Raw genomic sequence first — 23,137 nt, forward strand, 5'->3', positions numbered from 1 at the left:
CTATAGATCATCATTCACTTATCTATTCAACAGTGGTGAGAACTCTCTCATTCTGTTCTACAGACTATGCAGGAACCTCCATACTACTTGTTCTTTAAGACTTAGGTGCTGTTACCTCCACAAGCAAACCTTTCCTGATGCTCTCTGCCCAAGCCACCTCTCCCTTAAGTTGCCCTCTTCTAAGATCCTGGCAGCATGTTTCTCATGTGTTTCATATTGTTGAATTTATTGTTAGCTTTTTGAAAGCTTTTTGGAGATATAATTGACAAGTAAAAATTGCATATATTCAAGGTGTACAAAATAATGTTTTGATATACATATACATTGTGAAATAGATGACCACAATCAAACTAATTAACATATCAATCACCTCACATAGTTATTCTTTTTGTGGTGAAAATACTTATGTTCTAGCAAATTTCAAGTGTACAATACAGTATTGTTAACTATAGTCACATTGCCATACATTCAATTTCCAGAACTTACTGATTTTGGATAGCTGAAACTTTATACTCTTTGACCAACATCTACCCATTTCTTCCTCATTCCACCCCAGGCAACCACCATATAAGTCAGATCATGCAGTATCGGTCTTTGTGTGTCTAGCTTATTTCACTTAGCTTAATGTCCTCTGGGTTCATCCATGTTGTTATAAATGACAGGATTTTCTTCTTTTTAAAGGCTGAATTGCATTTTGAATAATGACATTTATATACATTTTCTTTATCCACTCATCTGTGGATGGGCATGTAGATATTTCTGTATCTTAGTAGTTGTGAATAATGCTGCAATGTACATACAAGTGCAGATATCTTCAAGATAGTGATTTTATTTACTTTGGATATGTATCCAGAAGTGGAATTCCTGGTTCACAGGTGAGTTCTATTTTTAATTTTTTGAGGAGCCTCCATACTGTTTTCCATAATGGCTGCATCAAGTTACATTCCCAACAACAATGTATAAGAGTTCCCTTTACACCACATCCTTGCCAACACTTATCTTTTGACTTCTTGATAATAGCCATCCTAACAGGCATGAGGTAATATCTTATTGTGGTTTTCATTATCACTTCCCTGATGATTAGTGATGTTGAGCACCTTTTCAAAGACTACATTTGACAGTACTTTAGAATTCTCAGGTCAGTTGGGAAGTTGGAACACAAAGGGAGAGGAAGAATGGTGGCTGTTGGATAGAGAGGGATGTAAGAGCTAAATTCTCGTCACACATAACAGTGGGCCAATAGATAATATCTAAACTTTAAAAGTCAAGAAATAGTAGTGTAACCACACCATTTAGAAAGATCTTTTTCCTAGAGTTCTCCCTCCAAAATCCTCATCTTTCTGTTCTCCTCTGCACTGATTGCTTTCTAGGCTTGATGTATGGTTGCCATTTTTGGATTTACCTTGAATGCAATTCTGATTTTCTGACTTGAAATTCCTGTTTTCTGAATCTGTGTTCTCCTCTTTGTCAACTTCTTCTTCATGTTGGTGGTGCACATCCTCCAGACGTTACTTTAGAAAGGGTGCAGGGACAATAAGGATTTTTTTGGACTTTTCATATCTGAAAATGTTACTATTCCTTTGTTTCTGTTTGGTAGTTTGGCCAGGCATGGAATTCTAGGCTAAAAAACATCCCACTGAGAAATTTTAAGGCATTTCCCATTGTCTTCTGGCTTCCGGTGTTGATGTTGAAAAGTGTGATGCCATTTCACCTCCTGAACCTTGGTATGGGAACCACATATTATTTTCCTCATTGGACGCTTTTAGTACCATTTTCATATCCCTAATATTCTGAGATTTCACAGTGATGTATCTTGATGTGAGCCTTACATTCACTGTTCTCAGTGCTGGTGGTCTTTTAATCTGGAGCTCCCCTCTGAAAGAAATTTTCTTATACTATTTCTTTGATAGTTTTCTCCCTTGTGTTTCCTTCCTTCCTTCCTTCTTCCTTCCTTCCTTCCCTCCCTCCCTTCCTCTTTCTCTATTTCCCTTTCTTCCTGTCTTCCTTCCTTTCTTTTTCTTCCTTGTCTTTCTTTCTTTTCCTTCCTTCCTCTTTCTCTTTCTTTCTCTCCTTTCCTTCCTCCCTCCCTTCTTTCCTTCCTTCCTCCCTCCTTCCTTCCCTTCTTCCTTTCTTCCTCCCTCCTTCCTTCCCTTCTTCCTTCCTTCCCTTCTTCCTTCCTTCCCTTCTTCCTTCCTTCCCTTCTTCCTTTCTTTCTTTCTTTCTTTTCTTTCTCTTTCTCTCTCTCTCTTTCTCTCTCTCTCTCTTTCTCTCTCTCTCTCTTTCTCTTTCTCTCTCTCTTTCTTTCTTTCTCCCTTCCCTTCCTGTCTTCTTTTTTCCTTTTGAGACAAGACTTCTCTATGTTGCCCAGGCTGGCTTCAAATCCCTGGGCCCAAGGGACCCTCTCACCTCAGCCTCCCAAGTAACTGGGACTATAGGCACAGGCCACCATTACACCTGATTCCTTATGTTTTCTCATTTGTCTTTCTAAAATTTTTCTTCATTGAGTGGTAGATCTCCTGAATTGATCCTCTGTGTTATTATAGTTTCTTTAATGTCCATTTCTTTCACTTCTTTTTATAATTTTTTTTTACATATCTTCAAGACAGGAGAACAAATTATTTGACTTCTTGTTCTACTTTACCTTCCAAACATTTTACTGAACGTTTTTCTAATTTTTTCTATCACATTTTAATTCTCAAGGTTTCACTCAACTTCTCTGACTGCTCCTGTTTCTTAGAATCTTGTTTTTATTTCAAACAGAATTTCTTCTCTTAGCTCTCTTGAGTATTTTATTTACAATAGTTCTTGTTTTATAATTTTTTAGTTCTATTCTGCTCCCTGTAGTTTCTATTGCTGTCAAATTTGTTTTTCCCCCTTTTTCTTTTTTTCTTTTTAAATTACTGTGAATTGTCAGGCTGGAGACATTTCCAAAGTGTCTGCAGCATATTGGTTAACATGGCACTAAAAAGCCAATTGAAAGTTCTGTGTGGACAGCAGGGCTTGTTAATTGATCTCTTCACCTCTCCTCCCCTTCATCCACAAAAAGGAAGTCAAGATTTATATGTTTAGTTTCTTTAGAGGAGAATCTTCCAATATCCTGCTTGGAAGGCTTATGGCCATCAGAGTCCTGGATGCTGAGCACAGTGCTCAGATTTTCACTGCATGAGTCTGTTTTCTGTTCTATTCTTGACTTTTGTTCACTCTAGTATTCCCAAATCTGGAGTCTCTGTCACTAAATTTTCTGGAAGATAACCCTTGTTTCTCCTAGTTGGAAGTGGGGGAAGCCTAATGACCAACTTTGTAGGGTGGGGTAGGGATCCAGGGGTCAAAGCAGCCTGCTGCCTACCCTGCCTTCAGGGGTATTGCCTGGTAACTCCGGGTTCTGAGCCTTTCTGAGGATTCAAGGGAAACCAGCTTTACACTCTGTGGTACTCTCTCTGCATGCATTCACATTGTAGCTCCTTTTGTTATCTTTAGTTGACCACCATTGCTCTTGCCCCAAATTTGCTACACTTTCTTATCTGCTATTGTCTCCTGTCCTGAGAAAGTAAGATGAGGGTTTCTGTTTTTTAACACCTTTTAAAAGTTGGTGTATCATAATGGATTCAAAGAGGATAAGAGGACATAAAAGTTAATTTTCTGACATTTTAAGGACCTGCTATTACTAAACTGTTAAAATTAGACTTAGTATCTCATATATACACTCCCCCTTAAATGTTCCTGAAGTAAACTAGTGCCCATGCTCCAGATGTTGGTGAGATTCTTTCTCTGTGTTTCCAAAGCATGTTAAATAATCCTGAAGGTTAATTTTATTTTTCAATATTTTATTCACGCCTAAACTGCATTGAAGGGCGAAAAAATTGTGGCATGCCTGTGGTCCCAGCTACTTGGGAGGCTGAGGTGGGAGGATGGCTTGAGTCCAGGAGTTGGAGCTTGCAGTGAGCTGAAATGGTGCCACCACACTCCAGCTTAGGTGACAGAACCAGACCCTGTTATTTTGATCCACACAAGCTATTGGTCATGTGTGAAGGCAATGGAAAGATTTCCTCATAGATTCAAGGACTTGGGATATATAACTTCCCTTTAAAATTCCTTTAAGAAATATTCCCATTGACTGAAATACAAATCAAAATAAAGAATTCCATTACAGTATAGATGTCATGCATAAAATAATGGTTCTGAGAGATGAAGCTGATAAAATTTAAAAAGATTCAAATATATTCTAAAAGTGGTAGGGGATAAAAAATAGCAAAGAATACACAAGTGGTAGGCAAATTAAAAAATGGGGTAACAATACCTATATTTTCTGATAATAAAGTGGGTGTGGTGGCTCGCGCCTGTAATCCCAGCACTTTGGGAGACCGAGGTGGGTGGATTGCTTGAGCTCAGGAGTTCAAGACCAACCTGGGCAACATAGTGAGACCCTGTCTTTACAAAAAATACAAAAATTAGCTAGACATGGTGGTGCATGCCTGCGGTCCTAGCTACTTGGGAGGCTGAAGTAGCTAGGGGAGGTTGGCTTGAGCCATGGAGCTGAATTTTGCAGTGAGCTGACATGGTGCCACTGCACTCCAACTTAGGTGACAGGGCCAGATCCTGTCTTTTAAAAAAAGGAAAAAATTCAAAAATGAAGATAACATATTTATAAATGTTTATGTGCCATAGAAGAGATCATATAAATGAACAAAACAAATACAGTTTTGCAATAAGCAGATATGACAGAATAGGCATCATTACTAGTTTGAGGCTCTGGTAGATTTCTCAGGCCTAGGTACTTAAGCAATACTGAAATGAGAAACACCTTGTATAGACCATTTATGGTCCTGGAATAAATTGAAGAGGGATGCCTGAGCCCAAAGATACGATTCTCACGTCGCATTACCATATCAATTTCTGAATATGTTGTTTTGAGTTTTTTGCTTACTTTACTTTTTTATTTTCCTCTTCAGCTAAAAGTTTTGCCTAGAGCTCTTGAGCCTACTGATATCATTTTGATTGATATCATTTTGAAATGGAAGGAAATGGCTTGAAAAGACACAGGAAATACAATATGAACTGAACTCCCAATGCAAAAGGGAATCTCAAAGTTATAAAGGAAACACAGGTAGCTGGGTGACTTGATCCAGGTCATGTGGAGTGAGCCCTAACCTTTGCATGTCTCATAGGTAGACCTGCATGCAAACTCTGCAATTGGAGCTTTAATGGAGCATCAGTGGATGAATATCATTAATGGGTCAGTGAAGCATCTCAAAAATAGAACTCAACTGCAATTCCAATTTGGTTTCCATCACTTTCTTTCCCATAATGACGTGTTTCATCACTCATGCTCGCTGATATTCCCACTGACTATGGCTTCCCAGCCTAAAATTATGCCTCTTATTTTTCCATAGAACTCACCATGAATTAATCTTGACATATCCCTCCTCCATAAAAGGGCTATAATTTTTTAAATGTCTTTTTAATAAGACTACCCTTCATAAAGATATAAATATTCGGCTGTGATCTGATTCTCCTTCACATAATCTTACGTGTTTGAGACCTGTGCATGTTAACCTGAATTTTCAGAATTGACACATTTTATTTCTATGAATCAATCCTTATGTATGTATTACTTTTCTCCAATAGAATAGAGTCCTTTTTCTCACTAATATTACCAACATACTCTCCCTGACATATGCATTTAAATTAAATTCATGATTAATTGAATTAATTGAGTGGAGAGGGAAAGGAAAGAAAAATAACTTTCAGACCAGGTGTGGTGGCTCACGCCTGTAATACCAGCACTTTAGGAGGCCGAGGCAGGCGGATCACCTCAGTTCAGGAGTTCGAGACCAGCCTGACGAACATGAAGAAACCCCGTCTCTACTAAAAATACAAAATTAGCCGGGCATGGTGGTTCATGCCTGTAATCCCAGCTACTTGGGAGGCTGAGGCAAGAGAATCACTTGAACCCGAGAGGCAGAGGTTGCCGTGAGCTGAGATCAAGCCACTGCACTCCAGCCTGGGAAACAAGAGCGAAACCCCATCTCAAAAAAAAAAAAAAAATCCATGATTATGTTGTGAGTTACCTAAGGGACAAGAAGTGGGTCTCATTCATTTTATGCAATTCCCAGAGCCCAATAGCTTGCTAATTGGTTCTTAATTTAATTACAGTAAAAATTGAGTTCTTGTTTTGTCTCAATAAACTTGATGGCAGGTAAAATGAGCAATCTGTTTTGGATAAAAAAATGAATTATTTGGCATTTTCTCTAATACGGGCTTTGGCTGATACATATAATATCAATTTTTTTGTTATTGCCCATACAATAGGAACTCAAACCATTTTACAAATAAATAATCAACAGTAAGAAATACTGAAAGGTCACAAATGTTTTTGATACCAAAAGAGTGTTTATTGAGATATAGTTACTCTACTAGACGTAATTCATTGCAAAGTCCAGACCACACTCGGCAATTGTAAGCTTAGAAGCCTGTTCCAATGAAATAGTGTGAGATATCTGGTCATCTGACTGCACACCAAGCATAGAAGTTGGAGGTTTTGTAAGATATGCATTTAAATTGTTGCTTTTAAAATAGTTGCTTGGTGGAATGAACAATGAGCTATATAAATGTAGTGGTGGATCAGGGCAAGGCCAGGTCCAGTGGAGAAGGGGAATGAGAACGACTGGTACACTGACAACAAGGTGGCTGAACCAGGGCTGGTGGTCAGGAATGAAGTTCAACAGCAAGAGGATTCATAGGAGACTGGACCACAGCAGGTGGTCTGGTAGCAGACTGGACAGCAGCAGCTGGACACACAGCAGCCAGGGTGGCAGCAGCTAGAAGTGCAGCAGAAGGGTGGCAGCAGGAGGGCTGGTAGTACTGGGGATTATAACAGCTGGGCCTGGAGCAGGTGGACACACTGCAGCTGGAGCGGCAGCAGCTAGAAATGCGGCAGCTGGGGCGGCACAGGGACTGGCAGCACTGGGGCCTGCAACAGCTGGACACAGAGCAGCTGGGATGGTAGCAGATGGTTCTGCAGTAGGTGGTCTGGCAGCAACTGGGGCAGCAGCAGGTCTGGCAGAGGCCTTGGCCACAGCTCTATTCAGAGCAGACAGAGCTACAACAGAAGCTGATCATGGTGTCAGATGAGAATCACAGATGACGAGCAGAAGGAGGCACTTCTTCCTGTACAATGTGTCTCCATGTGGTTCAAGGAAGTAGCCACACTCATCAAGCAACAAGATAAATGGTCTTTGACCCACACAAGATTCACTGGAAATACTGATATCCTTTCAAGTCACTAAGTCTTTGGTCTTTCCCGCCTTGTAAAAAAGCTTGGCTCTTTATGCCATACTTCACAGAGCCCTACTCCTGATTCATCTTCTTGAGAATACAAAGTCGCAGTTATATTGAATTTAGGCCACAGTCTTATGGATGGAATTGCACCCAGCAAGGAGTTGATGAGAAGGTCATGGCCTTGGACTCTTCTTGGCATCTTCCTAGAACATCTCAGGCAGTTTTGTTTTTAATAAATATAGATTTCTAGGCAATGCTCTTGGATATGCTGTGTCACTTGATTATTATCCTGAGTAGCTGGGATTACAGGCACCTGCCACCATGGCCAGCTAATTTTTGTATCTTTAGTAGAGACAGGATTTCACCATGTTGGCCAGGCTGGTGTTGAACTCCTGACCTCAAATGATCAGCCCACCTCGGCCTCCCAAAGTGCTGGGATTACAGGCATGAGCCACCACTCCCATCCCAAAATAGAATTTCTAATGAAATAGACATAATCTAATTTGATCTTCTAGAAGTCTTTTCCAAGCCTCACACAAAGATTATTAAAATAATTGATTCTCTACTTTGGTAGATTAGATTATTCCTTATTAATGTTTACTCTCCCCCCTCCTCCCACCCAACTCCAGAAGTATCCTCTCCCACCCTCTGACTTGGACTTTGCCATGTGAGTTGCTTTGACCAATGAGATGTCAGAAGGCATGACCCGAACACTCAAAATGTGAGATTGTTCCCTTGGGCCTTTGTTCTCAGAGGAGGATGGCCCCTAAAATACCGTACACTCCATTAAAATGGAATTCCAGACAAACAACAAATAATTTTTAAATGTAAGTATACCCATGCATAATCAGATATAATTGTAATAAAATTATTTGTTGTTTTTATGAAATTGACATGTAACTGGGGAAACTGTATTTTTATTTGCTAAATATGACAACTCTCATTCAAAAGAAAGTCCCAAACCAACCTGTGGGCAGAAGCTAAGGCCAGCCTTAATCAACCAAACCCCAACTAACCTACAAATATATGACCAATAAATAAATACTTGTTACTATAAGCTATGAGAGTTTGTGGTTGCTTGCTATGCAGCAATAGCTGTCTAATTCAACCATGGTAGCAATGTGAAGCCAGCTTAATACACCAATCAATACACAAGGATGAACAGATGGCTTTCTACAAAGAAAATAAAAATAGAACAGTGGCCAAGTATTTGTGACAGGGTTGGTTTTATGGTAAATTTTGATAAATTTTCTGGAGGGGATAGTTAGTTAAATTTTTAGCTTTATCAATATAATGAGGATTAATGGATAGTGCAAAGTGAGCCTATTCAAATTAATTCGAAGGAGAATCTCATTTTCATAAGCCTATTTGTGAAAACACAGCTTTCGATTTAGACATGCTTGGATTTGAATCTAGACTGTTATCTAAGAGCCTACAGTTCAATGCTGTTCTGGTCAGGCTATGGTAGAAGCTCAAGCTGGAAGAGTGCTTCACAAAGGAGCCTCAGGCTCAGCCCGCTGCCCTCCCACAGAGGAATGGCAGGTGCCAGCCCCTTTATACTAGGATGAAGGCCAAGGTCCCAGAATCCCAAGGGCCTTTGCCCCTATCTGATGGCTTCCGCTATGCCTTGACTTGTGCAGACACCTGCATGGGGCTACTGTAGGTGTATCCCAGCAAGTATGTTACCCAGAAAACCACCATAAAAAGACTGGAGTTATATGTGGTCTGTGGCATCCCCACTGATATCAACAGTGCCCAGGGCTCTCACTTTACCATATACAAAGTGCAGGAATCGGTGGAGGCCCTGGATATCCATTGGCATTTCTACCTGCCATACAACCCTATAGCAGCGGGGCTGATTGAATGGATGAAACAACCATTGAAGAAACAACTCTGGCAGGAGACGCCCTCTCTGGCTCTGTGGACACACTGCTTACCAGCACCCATCTGCACCCTGAATGAAACTATCCAAATTAGATGTATCACTTTGCAAAATCACATGCCCTGGACGCTTAGTGTGGATCTTCTGCATTAATTAAAACTGAATGTCGTGTATATATATCCCTGATTACTCTCACAATGTAACTCAGGCTGTGCAGGCCCAAGATATCCCTGAATTAACAGGTGTGCTCTCAACTCCCCAGTGCACACACTCTTCTGGCTCAAGGACCTGATACCACCATCACGATCCAGGTTGACAGTGTAAGGGATGGTCCCCCCCTCCTTTGCCTCAACCTGGGACTCAACCTGGGGCTATGCCCTTGCCATAGGACCTACCCACTGGAGAGCACATCATTACATGGGCCCGGAAATCACAAACCAGCCCCAGTTGGTACAGTTTTTTCACTCCATGGGGCAAGGGCGTAGAAAATGATATACAGATCACACCTATTTTACATCCTATTCCTCCTTGTACTTCTAAAATAATCAATCCTAGTCCCCACTTGTGCAAGGGGGTGATCATCCTGTCATTATTGGACATTACAATATCCACACTGTCTTACTGTGGCTGCAACATGTTGCAGAAGTGGGCAATCCATGTGGTATTGCAAACCAGGCACAGGTTGCTGCTGGGGGTGGTGATCTCTCAGAACGACACAACTTCCTGTCTTGTTAGATGGCCTGACTTGCCCTTTCTTCTTCTTTTTTTTTTTTTTTTGGAGATGGAGTTTTGCTCTTGTTGCCCAGGCTAGAGTGCAGTGGCATGATCTCGGCTCACTGCAATCTCCACCTCCTGGGTTCAAGTGATTCTCCTGCCTCAGCCTCCCAAGTGGCTGGGATTACAGGCATGCACCACCACGCCTGCCTGATTTTTTTGTAGTTTTAGTAGAGACAGGGTTTCACCATGTTGGTCAGCTGGTCACGAACTCCAGACCTCAGGTGTTCCACACGCCTTGGCCTCCAAAAGTGTTGGGATTACAGACGTGAGCCACTGTGCCTGGCCAACTTGCCCATTCTTCTACCCACTAGGTATCTCACCTGTCGCCCATAGGTGGTGTACCTCTTCACCAACTGGGTGCAAATGGCGACCTTTCCCCAAAACAAAACAGACTGTTGCATCTGCAGGGAGCTGCCCTTCTCCTCCAGCATCAGCCTGCCATGGTGCATCCAAGCAGCTAACCTCAGTATCTGGAGCCATTTCTATACTTGGTATAATGACCCTCACCCATTTCCCTTTAGCAATAACCACACTTCATGTGATAAGTTTCCCACCATCAGAGATGAGACAACATATTTTCCACCTAGTATAGGAGCAGGTTAATATCACCCCCACTGTGGGGTATTCTGTAGATGATGGGCCAGGGTGGACAACAGCAGTATAGATACAGCTTGTGGGCTGTGCACCCACATGTATTAAAAGGCATGATAATAGCATGCCACAAGCTAAAACCAGTAATATGGGATGGCTACCCCCACAGTGTAATGTAATCTATTTCTTCAGGTAATAGACATGGAATATGACAGCAATGAAACCAATCTCTTCAGGCAACCAGTGATACTTGACTGTGACGACAGAGTGACTCTCCACGTGGGGGCCTACCACACCCCTTAGGATGGCTGTGGGCATGCGGCATCCACAGTTGGCCTTACTTACCCTATAATTGGACTGGTAGATGCACCTGGGGACATCCTCATTTGCTGGGATACATCGTGCCCAGTTTAGACACCATTCTTACTAACTGGGAAATTGTAAAAGCCAGGCACCGCTGGAAGCATGCATCCCAGTGGTTTTACCCGTTGGCCACTTTTGCCATGTCCCCCTCCCCCCCCCCCGCCCCCCACCACTCACCACCCAAGTGGTGACAATAGACATACAGCTGCAAGTTGAGGCCCTGGCTTAACATAGGGCTGCAGTCTTTAATGATATCTGCCATGATATTACTCTTCTCACTGAAGAAACTGCCCAAATTAGGTGTGTTACTTTGCAAAATTGCATGGCCCAGGACATCTTAACCGCTTATCAGGGCAGAACCTGTGCATTAATTAAAACTGAATTTTGTGTATATATCCCTGATTACTCTCACAATGTAACACAGGCCATGTGGGCCCTAGATACCCAGATTTCTGCTATAGAATCTCTATCTTATGACCCTGTAACCACATGGTTTAATCAACTCCTGAGTGCTTGGAAAAACTTTCTATACAGTACAATTTTTGTTACATTCATTATTCTTTTTTGTTGTAGTAGTTTATGTTGCTGCTGAAACATCTGGTTGCAATGCTCCTCTGCATATCCTAGCCCCAGGGAAATCTCAGAAGAATGGTGTGATTAGAATGTAAGGGCTATTCAAGGGTATGCTGAGGTGGAGGGTATGGCAGACACATCTGGCAGCAATAACTTAACTTAAGCATACCCTGAGAATGATCCTACAATCAAAGAAGAATATATGCTTGGAGTTCTGAGCTAAGGATCTGGGAGTGGCCAACCTGGAGATCCACTCCTTATCTATGAAGGACATTTGAATCCCCACCTCATCCATTAGAACTCAGGTCATACTGGGGATTGAGGCCCTTTGTTTTGGATTAAATGGAGGTTGTTAGGTGGAGGGTTCTAATGAAAATACTATGTGAACTGCATGCTTTTTACAAATAGTAGCAGTTCTCCTGTCCAGATACCACCACTGGACCACCCTTGTATGTAAGTTCCACTAATAAACCCTGCATCATGTTAGCTTTCTCCAGGTCCCTTCTCTAGCCTCTCAGACACATTGTCATCCTTACTGGAGTCAATGGGGGTCCAGGATGACAATGTGTCATCTGGGCAAAACATTTCCCTAATTCTCTTCCAGTACCACTTCTAACCTTGCTGCTGAAAGGAAAGTTCATTACTTATTTTTTTAAATCTGTGTTTAATATGTATAAATGTAAGAGGTTCAAATGCAGCATTGTTACATGGATATATTGCATAGTGGCATGAAGTCTGGGCTTCTACTTTAATATATGTTTTCTTTCCTGTCTAAAGACCATGGTTTACTGAATCCAATGAGCATAAAACTCATAGTAGAGGCTACTTACTGCAGACTGAGGAGACCTGGATCTCAGACCTCATATGGTGACCTCATTGTGTGACCTTGGTACACTCTCAGGACCTCAGCTGTAGAGTGAGGGCATAGGCCTACATATTCTCTGCAATCCCTTCCCAGACTCTACAGATGCAACGACTAATTCCAAACAAATTACAAATATAATAATTGCAATGGATCCTTGAAGAGGGTTTTACAATCAAGGTAGAAGTTGAGTTTGGATTGGAAGGATGAGGAGGGCATTCCAGGTGAATGATGACACATCAAAACCAAGGCAGGAAAGCCCAGGTCCTAGTCAGGGGAGAGTGACCACACCAGTGGCCAGGGATCCGCATTTCGTGTGGTCCCTGCTCACATGAAAAACCACAAGCCTATCTTTAAGTGAGTCACGGAAGGAGCTATCTGTGAAGCAGATGACTACTGGTCTGCACTAGGATGATGCAATTAACCTGCTACCATCATGCCCATGTGCATTAATAAGGCAAGTCACTGCTTGGGTGCCGGTGATGGGAGCCTTTGAAGACAAGGAATAACATGCTAATTTTAGCGCCAAAGGGCAGAGCGATTAGACACTAATTTAGAAAACACATTCTTTTCTCTCTTATGGGTTAGGAATATTTCAAAGGAAAATTAATCAGAAGTGAATCCAATGTTTAAATTTAGTGAGGTTAAACAATACAAGAAAATGAGTGAATATTTGTCGTGTATGTACATGAATATGTATGAGGTGAAGAGTGACCAAAATACCATTAGTCAATGCTAAATCTTCACTTAATTGGCCAGAAGATGCACAAGAAAATGATCATATGTTGAAGGGTCATCAGCTCCCAGCCAGGGTATATAAAGGGCCCAGAGGGGGAGGAGGACATTCACACCTGAGAACACCCAGCTCCTCTCAACAGCCCAACCCACACCAGCCTCAGACACCACCATGACCGGCTCCTGCTGCGGCTCCACCTTCTCCTCCCTGAGCTATGGGGGAGGCTGCTGCCAGCCCTGCTGCTGCCGCGACCCCTGCTGCTGCCGCCCCGTGACCTGCCAGACCACCGTGTGCCGCCCCGTGACCTGCGTGCCCCGCTGCACGCGCCCCATCTGCGAGCCCTGCCGCCGCCCGGTGTGCTGCGACCCCTGCTCCCTGCAGGAAGGCTGCTGCCGCCCCATCACCTGCTGCCCCTCGTCGTGCACGGCTGTGGTGTGCAGGCCCTGCTGCTGGGCCACCACCTGCTGCCAGCCTGTGTCTGTGCAGTCCCCCTGCTGCCGGCCCCCCTGCGGCCAGCCGACCCCTTGCAGCACCACCTGCAGGACCTCCTCCTGCTGAGACCCCAATGCCCCCACAGAGCAATACACTGAAGCCTAAACATCTATCTGGTGTTTTTAAAAAGTTAAAAGAAAAATAGATTTTTTTTCACAAGGTGACAATAGTGATTTTTACCATCTGGATACAGCCTGGTGTAAGCAGACGTCCATTACCACCCTCACCCACATTTTCAGGTGTCTACATCAGCCTTAGTCATTATGGATAGTAAATCGACCTTTAAGAATTCCTGGGGTGGACTTTGCAAACACATTCTACAACCTGATGGTTTTTACTGCTCAAACTGTCACCATCATCTTTTGCAATGTGTTGCTCACTGTTGTCAATAAACTAATTTTTCCTGGCATAGCAGACTGCCCTGCTCCCTGATTTGTTTGTTAGTGCATGTTTATTAGCGTACACAGATAAGCAAGATTTTGGAACCTGCACAAGGGAACTAAAGCTCAACCTAAGCAAAACCTTATCCATAGAAATCTCATCTATTCAGTCATTCAGGAATTGTTTATCAAGGGACCTCCAGTTGACAGGTGCTCCCTGATTAGTGATGAACAAGCTACATGCCTTGTATCCAAGAAGCTTATGGTCTAATGGAATAGACAAAAGGAAAGACAATGTTCATGAAGAGGGGTAGAAGTGGGAATAGCATATGCCAAGCCCAGAATGACCACTGGTAGTAAACTGACCAGCACAGCGCATCTCATCTTCTTACCACAGTTCCTAGCGTAGCATTTTTCAAAGTGTGGCCCATGCATCATACACAATAGAATCTCTTGCAATTACCTATTAAAATGCACATTCTTAGGCCCCAAACCAAACCTAATGAATCAAAATCTCTGGGAGTGGGGCCCAAGGCCGTTTATTTTCTATCACTTCCATGTAAGTCATTAGAATTTCAGGACCATTACTTCAGAGGAAGACCAGGATTTGAGCTCCTTGAGGGCTTAACAAGCATGGCCTGGAAGCCTTCCAAGAATAGTCACCAGGACAAGCCACAATGAAGACACCCAAAGTGAAGAAAAAATGTAATATAATAATAAGTATGAAACAGCACCTGCTAAACTGTAATCAGAAGAATCGGTTTGGCAGAGAAGTGAATGTAAATGAATGTGCAAAAAAAACAGTATCTTGAGTTTGTCATAGGTGGAATAAAATGACAACAAAAAAAGAGAGACAAAAAGTAAGAGATAAGGAATGAATAAAAAGTGAAGAGGGGAGGCAAGGCAATGAATAGGAGGAAGAGTGAAGAGGAAGATGATGGAGATGATGAGAAAGACAGAAGAGGAACAGAGACAGGCACTAGGATTCCTGGTACAAGTATTTGGTATTTGAAGATGTTACAGGAGAGCTAGGCTAGTCCTCAGATTACCCACGTGGCTAGGAAGTGTGTGCACATCAGGTGGTCTGCTGCCTGTCCTTTGCCCATCTCTACAGATCCATGTCTCACTGCTCCCAACTAAGATTCACTTCAAGCAACACTGACCTTATAGTTATTAAACATTTGCAGTTCCAAATGTTTTGCTTTTCCTCATGTTCTTTCACTTATCTGTTCTTTTACACACTCTCTCTTCACCGTCATCACCTACTTAACTCTGATTCATTTCCAAGATTCAATTCAGTCTTCTCCAGTAGTCCTGTCCCAACCCCTGTATCACACAAACACATGTGCAAATGCACACACACACACACACACACACACAGGTTAGGAGCTCTCAGCAAGTTCCAATAGCTTACCTCCCTCCCCATAAGGCATTGTATTGAGATTATATGTTTTTTTGCCTCCAAGGAGGGGACCACAGTTTGTTTTTGGCTTCCAATACTGAGCTCAACGTTTAATACGTAGCCGGTACTTAATTTCTGTTTGTTTAGTTGTCAAAATAAAAGGAAATTGTCTTTACCACAAGAATTTTAAAAGGTAGATAATTATTTAAAGCAAAAATTTTGGCATTAGTGTAACTTAACCTCTCTGACTCTCGAGTTTTCTCATCCGCAAAATGGGAAAAGCAACATTTACCAATGTAGATTGACAGGGAAGTTAAATAACAATTATAACTTTTTATGTATGCAAGATGCCTGGCACATAGTTAAATGCCCAGTAACATTCATTTATATTCCTTGTGGTGCATTTGGACATCACTGTATCGAACAGGCTCAAAAGATGTGCTATCTACTGCATATCAACTCATTGGGAATGGGAACAAATTCAGGGGAGGGCTTTACTAACCAAACTTAAATTGTAATTTTTTTTTCAGGATAGTCCACATCTACCAGTAGGAATAGATTTTCTAATAAATATAATGAAGAAGGCAAAAAAAAACCCACAACAACTTGGCATCAGATTAAGGCTGTCTCAGAATGAAAATAATCTTTAAAAATTCATTTTACAAGTCCACAGGAATGAGTCCTAGATTATAGGATTTATGAATAGGAGTGCAGCATCAGGTAAAAGAAGGATTGAGCAACATGTAAGTATCTGATGGTTCGACTCTTTCTTTCACATTGAACCTTCCAAGGGAATTAAACAACTCAAAGCTGTAATAGACCTCAAAAGATTACTTTGCCTTCCCTGACTTCAGGCAAATGAATATCTAAAAAACTCAGATGAAATTTTTAAAAAAATTCTAGCAACAAATTCCACCAGTCCCCTGATCATTTAGTTTTTCTGTCTCTCACAACTAAACTATTTTCTTTTCTAATTATATCTAATTAATTATATCCCTTTCTCTGTCTTCCATGTTTGCATGGATTTTATGATAAGCCAGCCTCTGAAGAACACCAGGCGCCGAAGACTCTGCCCATTTTACAGATGAGGAAACCTGGCTAAGGGTAAGTCATTTACTCTAAGTTAGACAACTGCAAAGAGGTGGAGAAAGGACTGGAATCCTTCTTTATCTTCTCCATTTTCCTCCTGCCCTGTGCCCGTCAATATTCCCCATCCCATCCCTGACTCTTATGATTGGAGGATATTTTTAAGATTATTTCTGAGAACGAAGTCCTTAAGGAATGTATATTCTAATTTTAGAATTTTAATAATTTTCCTAACATCTAGTGGCTTCCAGACTAGTTCCTAACGAAATATAATTCATAAAACTATTAAGAAGAGGGCATGGCCCACCATCACAAGAGGTCACCAACACTACATTCTTTATCTATCCAACTACAAAAATCTCACAAGTTATTTTCACTGTGCTTCAGATTTACTTGTTTCCATCCTAGTGATTATGCACTTGAAGAATGTGTGGAACTTGAATAACATGACTTAAAAAGTCCATGTGGTAAAGACCAGGGATACACCTCTTGTCCAATAGCTTAGGACTATTAATGTGCTACAGCAAGGGAGACCACATGGCTGAGGACCATGGGGCATCCTCCCAAACAAAGGAGGAGAAATGTTATTACAAAATGTTGAGGAATGTTGGGGTAAAACTACGTGACGTAGTGTTTTCACAGGCTCAAGAAAAACAGGGCTGTGTATAAAAAATAATTAACACCAGACCTGAGCTGTGAAACAGACTTATGGTCCTCTTTCACTGGAAACTGCATAGTTGAGACAAATGGGGAATGTTGTGTCTGCAAGTCACTTGTCTGAAATTCTGTACCTGGGTTGGGTACTGAGGTTGCTTCTCTGTCCAAATGACTTAGATCCTGTCTAGGCAAGAGTGGAATGTTTCCTTCTTACTGATGTGGCTTGGAAGAGCAAGGTTTCTAACAGCCTATAATTTTAGAAAACAGTATTTCTTAGTACTGTGTTCTTTTGTTAACAAAAGCAGTGGATTTACAGACATATTTCTCTTTTCAGTTTGGCATCTCTGTATACATTCCAAAACAAAGAACAGAATGCTAAACCATGTATCAAGTGAGTACTTATTTTATTTCACTAAAGGGAATAAAACTTTTTAATAACTACTGCTACATGTTATCTATTTTGAGTGACTCCGAGTTGGAAAAAGACTGGGAGACATCACCAGTGTTTCTACTCCACAGAAGACCTGTGGTATTGCTAAATATTTGCCACTCTTTGATCCGTATGACTTTGGAGGAATTCATTTTGTAAATCTGGTCTTCCAAAAACTGTGATGGACTATGATGGATCATAGACTCAAAGGCCTTCAAAGATCAGGGATATGATAGACCAAAGGGTGTATTTTTAAAAAGAGAAAACAAAACAAAACACACCTCAGAGGTAAATTTGCACTGAAGACCATCAGCATTCCTTGGACAATGTTATCTTTAATCTACCTTCCAACTCTAAATTTATTTTCTGTATTCCTATTCGTCTTCGCTATGGCTGGAAAAGACAAAGCTATTTTATTGGTCACCAGCTCAACTAATTCCCCTTGTCTTTTTCATAATGCCACCTTCCCACCTCATAAGCAAACAAAACCCTCAGCCAACAAACTAAAGAAGCTGTGACAGAAAGATAATTGATTCCTTTGTAGATATTGTCCATAGATTTTTAAGTATGTAATACAAAGTGCATATATCAAAGCAAGAAAGCAAGAAATAGCCCAATTTCAATTTTATTTCTGGGACAATAATCAGGGAAGGGCATTCAGAAAGGCACAGAATGAATGAAATCCCCATTTAGTTTGACCTTGTTGTTCCCAGAAAAGTTCTTTCCCTTTAATTGCTTGATTTATCTTTGTCTTGCCTTACTAAAATTTGTGATTACTATGTGATAGGAAACTATTTGAAAGCTATTTTTCTTTCCTTTCCCTCTCCACCCCCAAATAGTACAGTACCATCTACATAATAAGTGTCTCATAAGTGTTAATGAGTTATAAACCAACTCAGATTACTAAAATAAAATCAGTCTAGCAGCTTTGGTGATGATTTTCTTATAAACAAGGTTAGGCAGTGTGTCATTAAACACTGGGCCATTCTTTCCATAGCAGAATCAATACACATCTGCTCTTATGAGCCATTTTGGTTTTTTAGAAATTCTTGCTTGATCTCAATGCCAATCAGAAACCCAGCCTGTGACTCATGAACATTCCAGTCCCATGCTTAAGTCACGGATGGCAGCGAACAAGAGGAAAGTGTGATGGTGGCTGGATTCTTCAAACTTGCACCTTCTCACATGGCATGGCCTGGAAAGACTAGCTGATAGATGAGCAATTGTTCTGATGATACACATGACCAGGTATTCCGTTCTAGGGAAAAAGCAGACAGGTAGAAAACAAAGCATTCTTTAGTGATTTAGGGATCGCTGCCTCAGCAGTTAAATCCAGAGTTCTCATTTCAACGGGCAGCTACAACTCCAGGAAATGACCTCATGTCCTGGGGGTCATCAGCATCCAGCTAGGGTATATAAAGGGCCCAGAATGGAACGAGGACATTCACACCTGAGAACACCCAGCTCCTCTCAACAGCCCAACCCACACCAGCCTCAGACACCACCATGACCGGCTCCTGCTGCGGCTCCACCTTCTCCTCCCTGAGCTATGGGGGAGGCTGCTGCCAGCCCTGCTGCTGCCGCGACCCCTGCTGCTGCCGCCCCGTGACCTGCCAGACCACCGTGTGCCGCCCCGTGACCTGCGTGCCCCGCTGCACGCGCCCCATCTGCGAGCCCTGCCGCCGCCCGGTGTGCTGCGACCCCTGCTCCCTGCAGGAAGGCTGCTGCCGCCCCATCACCTGCTGCCCCTCGTCGTGCACGGCTGTGGTGTGCAGGCCCTGCTGCTGGGCCACCACCTGCTGCCAGCCTGTGTCTGTGCAGTCCCCCTGCTGCCGGCCCCCCTGCGGCCAGCCGACCCCTTGCAGCACCACCTGCAGGACCTCCTCCTGCTGAGCCACCACCTCTCCCCTCAACGCACGAAACATTCCCAGGTGCACAGAAGCTTGTGCAGACTCTTCTACCCCTTCTGGATCAGATGAGAGACTCCACCTTTGCAGCCTAGCTGATCCTCAAGCACGAATTCAACAATAACATCCTATCTATTTCCCCACATAATTATGCAGCTAATCCTGGCCCTCTCTGACAATCTTGAGAAAAATTCCAGCTTTCATCATTCGAATTCCTGGCTTGAAAAAAAAAACGAGTAAATAAAAATCAAAGCTCCTCTTGAATAGAACTCTGTCCCACTGACTCATCACCCTTTTTTCTACTGTTTCGAGGTTCTCAGATGAGATTTTTTTCTTCCAGGATAATACTACTTGTATGCTGTATTTTTACACTGTAAAAAGAAATAAAATTATATTTCTGGGGAAGCAAACACATTTCTTTTTATTTATTGTTTATTGCTCTTCAAAAGCTCATATTTAGCTTACACTACAGCATGCAGAATCAGAAGAACGAAAGGAGAGATTTTCTAAGGGCCATTTTTGAGCTTTAGAATAGGAACAACTCAGGTGGAAGGTCTATAATTTTAATAGCATTTCAAATAAATCTGATCATCTCGTGATTCACCTTCATATTTCGAGTCGCAGGTTTTATGGTGATGCTGACGAAATGGTGAGACTACAGTAGGTCTCTGTAAACATAAACTTGACTTATGAATAATTCACACACATGATAAGGGGGAGGAAGTCTAAGTTAAGTTATAGCCCTATTTGTTCACCAATGTAGGAAACTGTATGGTAATTGATGTCAAACAAGACCTGGGAATCCCTAGCCACTGAATATCCTATGCTGGAGGAACCACTATCCCATCTTCTCCATGGTTCCCGTCAGCACCACCACGGCCAGTTCTACTTCCAGTGGAGTGGCTGCTGCTGAGAAGACACGGAGAAATGAAGCCTTGGTTGTAATCATCCTAGTTTTGAGCTCCGCATACATCTTACCATTTAAACAACTGCAATGCTGTTGAAATGCTGATAACATTAATCCATACTGCATATATTTTTGATTTTGTTAAATACTTGTATGTTGGTAAGGAAGGCTAACCACTATCATTTCCCTGATAAATATCTTCTTAGTTCCTAGCATGTGATAGAAAAGAGGTTTCTTTGATTGTTCAGCATGTATTCCTGGGCATATCTACCTGCCCATTGAGAGAAGTGAGGCAAGGGAAGCTTTGTGAGGGCAGGGGTCTTTAGTCTTTTTAATTTAAATTTATTTCAAGTTCAGGGGTACATGTGCACGTTTGTTATATAGGTAAATTGTGTGTCACAGGGTTTTGGTATACAGATTATTTCATCACCCAGGTAATAAGCATAGTAACAGATGGCCAGGTGCAGTGGCTCAAGCCTGAAATCCCAGCACTTTGGGAGGCTGAGATGGGTAGGTCACTTGAGGCCAGGAATTCAAGACCATCCTGGCCAACATGGTGAAACCCTGTCTCTACTAAAAATACAAAAAGTAGCTGGGCATGGTGGCACGCGCCTGTAATCCAAGCTACTCAGGAGGCTGAATCAGGAGAATCGCTTGAACCTGGGAGGCAGAGGCTTTGGTGAGACAAGGTTGCGCCACTGCACTCCTGCCTGGGTGACAGAGTGAGACTCTGTCTCAAAAATTAATTAATTAATTTAATTAAACAAAAGCATAGTAACAGATAGATGGTTTTTTTATCCTCACCCTCTTCCCACCATCTGCCCTCAAGTAAGCTTCAGTATCTGTTGTTCCCTTATTTGTGTCCATATGTACTCATTGTTTAGCTACCACTTATAAGTGAGAACATGCCGTATTTGGTTTTCTGTATCTGTGTTAGTTTGCTTAGGATAATGGCCTCCAGCTTCATCCACATTGCTACAAAGGACATAATTTCCTTTTTTATGGCTGTATAGTATTCCATGGTGTATGTGTACCACATTTTCTTTATCCAGTCCACCCTTGATGGGTATTTAGGTTGATTCCATATCTTTGCTACTTTGAACAGTGCTGCAATAAACATATGCATGTATATGTCTTTATGGTAGAATGATTTCTATCCCTCTGGGTCCATACCCAATAATGGGATTGCTGGGTTGAATGGTAATTCTGTTTTAAATACTTTCAGAAATCGCCAAACTGCTTTCCACAATGGCTGAGCTAATTTACATTGAGGGCCAGGATCTCGACTAACTTTGTTCACTACTAGATTCCCACTGATCTGCACAATATTTGGCACATTGAGTATAATCAGAAATGATGTGTTGAATGATAAATGAGTAAGTTCTAAGGGGATTGGTTAAAACAGAGAAAGACATTATCATTCCATCCCAACTCTCAACTCATGCTGGATATGCATATTCTTAAAATAAAACAATAAACCAATCATGAAGAAAGATCTTTTTTCTGGAAATATGGTAAAAGTTTCTCAAAAAGAAGACTGTTATATTCAAAACCTTTACATTTGCAGTACGTGCACAATGGAGTTTTATCTTTTTTAACGGTTTGGTAATTAACCAATGGATAGGCTCACAAGTCTAATTTCTTTCTATATATTCTTGATCACTGTTTTCAAAATTCGTTAAGTACATCTGTTTTTCTCCTCTCAGAGTTTTTCTTGTTAGCCTTCTAGAGACCTCCTTATTTAAAAGTGTTTTCTCTAATGGACAATGCCTTGTTTCCCCTCAAACCTATCATTATCATTGGATCTCATTTATTCCCACAGTCACCCCATTCTCTGGTTGGCTGAAGTGGCTGGTGCAGATCTGGGTAAGCCTATAAGAAACCATGCAAGTGGTGTGATCAATAAGAAGGCTTCCACTTGAACCTTCAACTTCAGATCTATTAGGCTGGTGCAAAAATAATTGTAGCTTTTGCCATTGAAAGTAATGCCAAAAACCACAATTACTTTTTGCACCAACCTAATAGAACAGTCTTAGTTGTAAAGGAAAAGGTCAGAACCAAGTAAATTAAGAGGCAAAGACTCAAAAGTGATTGAGTGACATAATTTGCCTACAAGTCATGACAGTTTGAAACAATTAAAAATGACAATTGGTTCCATAAGCAGAAATGAGCCCCAGCATAGCACACAGGGAGATGTTGAAGACACTGAGGTATGGGCCAGATGAGGCCCGAGAACACGTTCAAGTGGGATCACTACTGAAGGGTTTTGTTATACCGCAAGACTGCAACCTTCCTCTAAATAGACTTGTTTGACTTCCTCACCATATTGGTGGCTTTGTTCACAATACCCCATGATTATTCAGTTATGCCCAACTATGACTATCTCCTTAGGGTATGTTTCGACATTTTCAGAAGGCTGAATAGAAGGTAATTCTTCCCATTCCTGAGGCTGTTGGTAAGACATAGAGTCCTTTCAACCGACTCTAAAAATTAGACATATCATAAATAACAACTGTTTTCAAAGTAAATACACTGTAAAAGCTCCTAAATAAAATAGACATTCCTTAATACCTGGGAATGTGGTACCTACAATCCATTCTTTAGCTACAGTGAGTTCTTCAGCTTTTTGGGCTGATAAATAATGTTCCCACAGATATTTCTGGAATGAGTATTGGCTCAAACACTTACTAGGTACATGACCTTGGGTAAGTCACTTATCTGGTTCCTTATGTGTGAAATGAGAAATAAACAATATCCACATCCTAAGAATGTTATGAAGATTAGATTAATGCATGTATTTTTTAATATGATGCT

The 23,137-nt window shown here is 41.6% G+C and overlaps 2 protein-coding genes across 2 annotated transcripts; both read left to right on the forward strand.

Annotated features, from left to right (window-relative positions):
- The first annotated feature begins 13,163 nt into the window (after window positions 1–13,163).
- LOC100987545 (keratin-associated protein 2-1) lies at window positions 13,164–13,963 on the forward strand. The gene has a single exon (XM_008956746.7). It carries the CDS (start codon window positions 13,234–13,236, stop codon window positions 13,618–13,620), a length of 387 nt encoding a protein of 128 aa, XP_008954994.2. The 5' UTR covers window positions 13,164–13,233; the 3' UTR covers window positions 13,621–13,963.
- Window positions 13,964–18,951: 4,988 nt separating this feature from the next.
- On the forward strand, window positions 18,952–19,826 carry LOC100987889 (keratin-associated protein 2-1). Its single transcript, XM_003831397.5, has one exon. It carries the CDS (start codon window positions 19,016–19,018, stop codon window positions 19,400–19,402), a length of 387 nt encoding a protein of 128 aa, XP_003831445.1. The 5' UTR covers window positions 18,952–19,015; the 3' UTR covers window positions 19,403–19,826.
- Window positions 19,827–23,137: the final 3,311 nt, after the last annotated feature.

This window comes from Pan paniscus, chromosome 19 (genome assembly GCF_029289425.2).
Source record: "Pan paniscus chromosome 19, NHGRI_mPanPan1-v2.0_pri, whole genome shotgun sequence".
NCBI classification, from domain to species: domain Eukaryota; kingdom Metazoa; phylum Chordata; class Mammalia; order Primates; family Hominidae; genus Pan; species Pan paniscus.

Bases quoted from the DNA above. Each gene is read 5' to 3' on its own strand.
- LOC100987545 (XM_008956746.7), top strand. From the start codon at position 13,234: ATGACCGGCTCCTGCTGCGGCTCCACCTTCTCCTCCCTGAGCTATGGG.
- LOC100987889 (XM_003831397.5), top strand. From the start codon at position 19,016: ATGACCGGCTCCTGCTGCGGCTCCACCTTCTCCTCCCTGAGCTATGGG.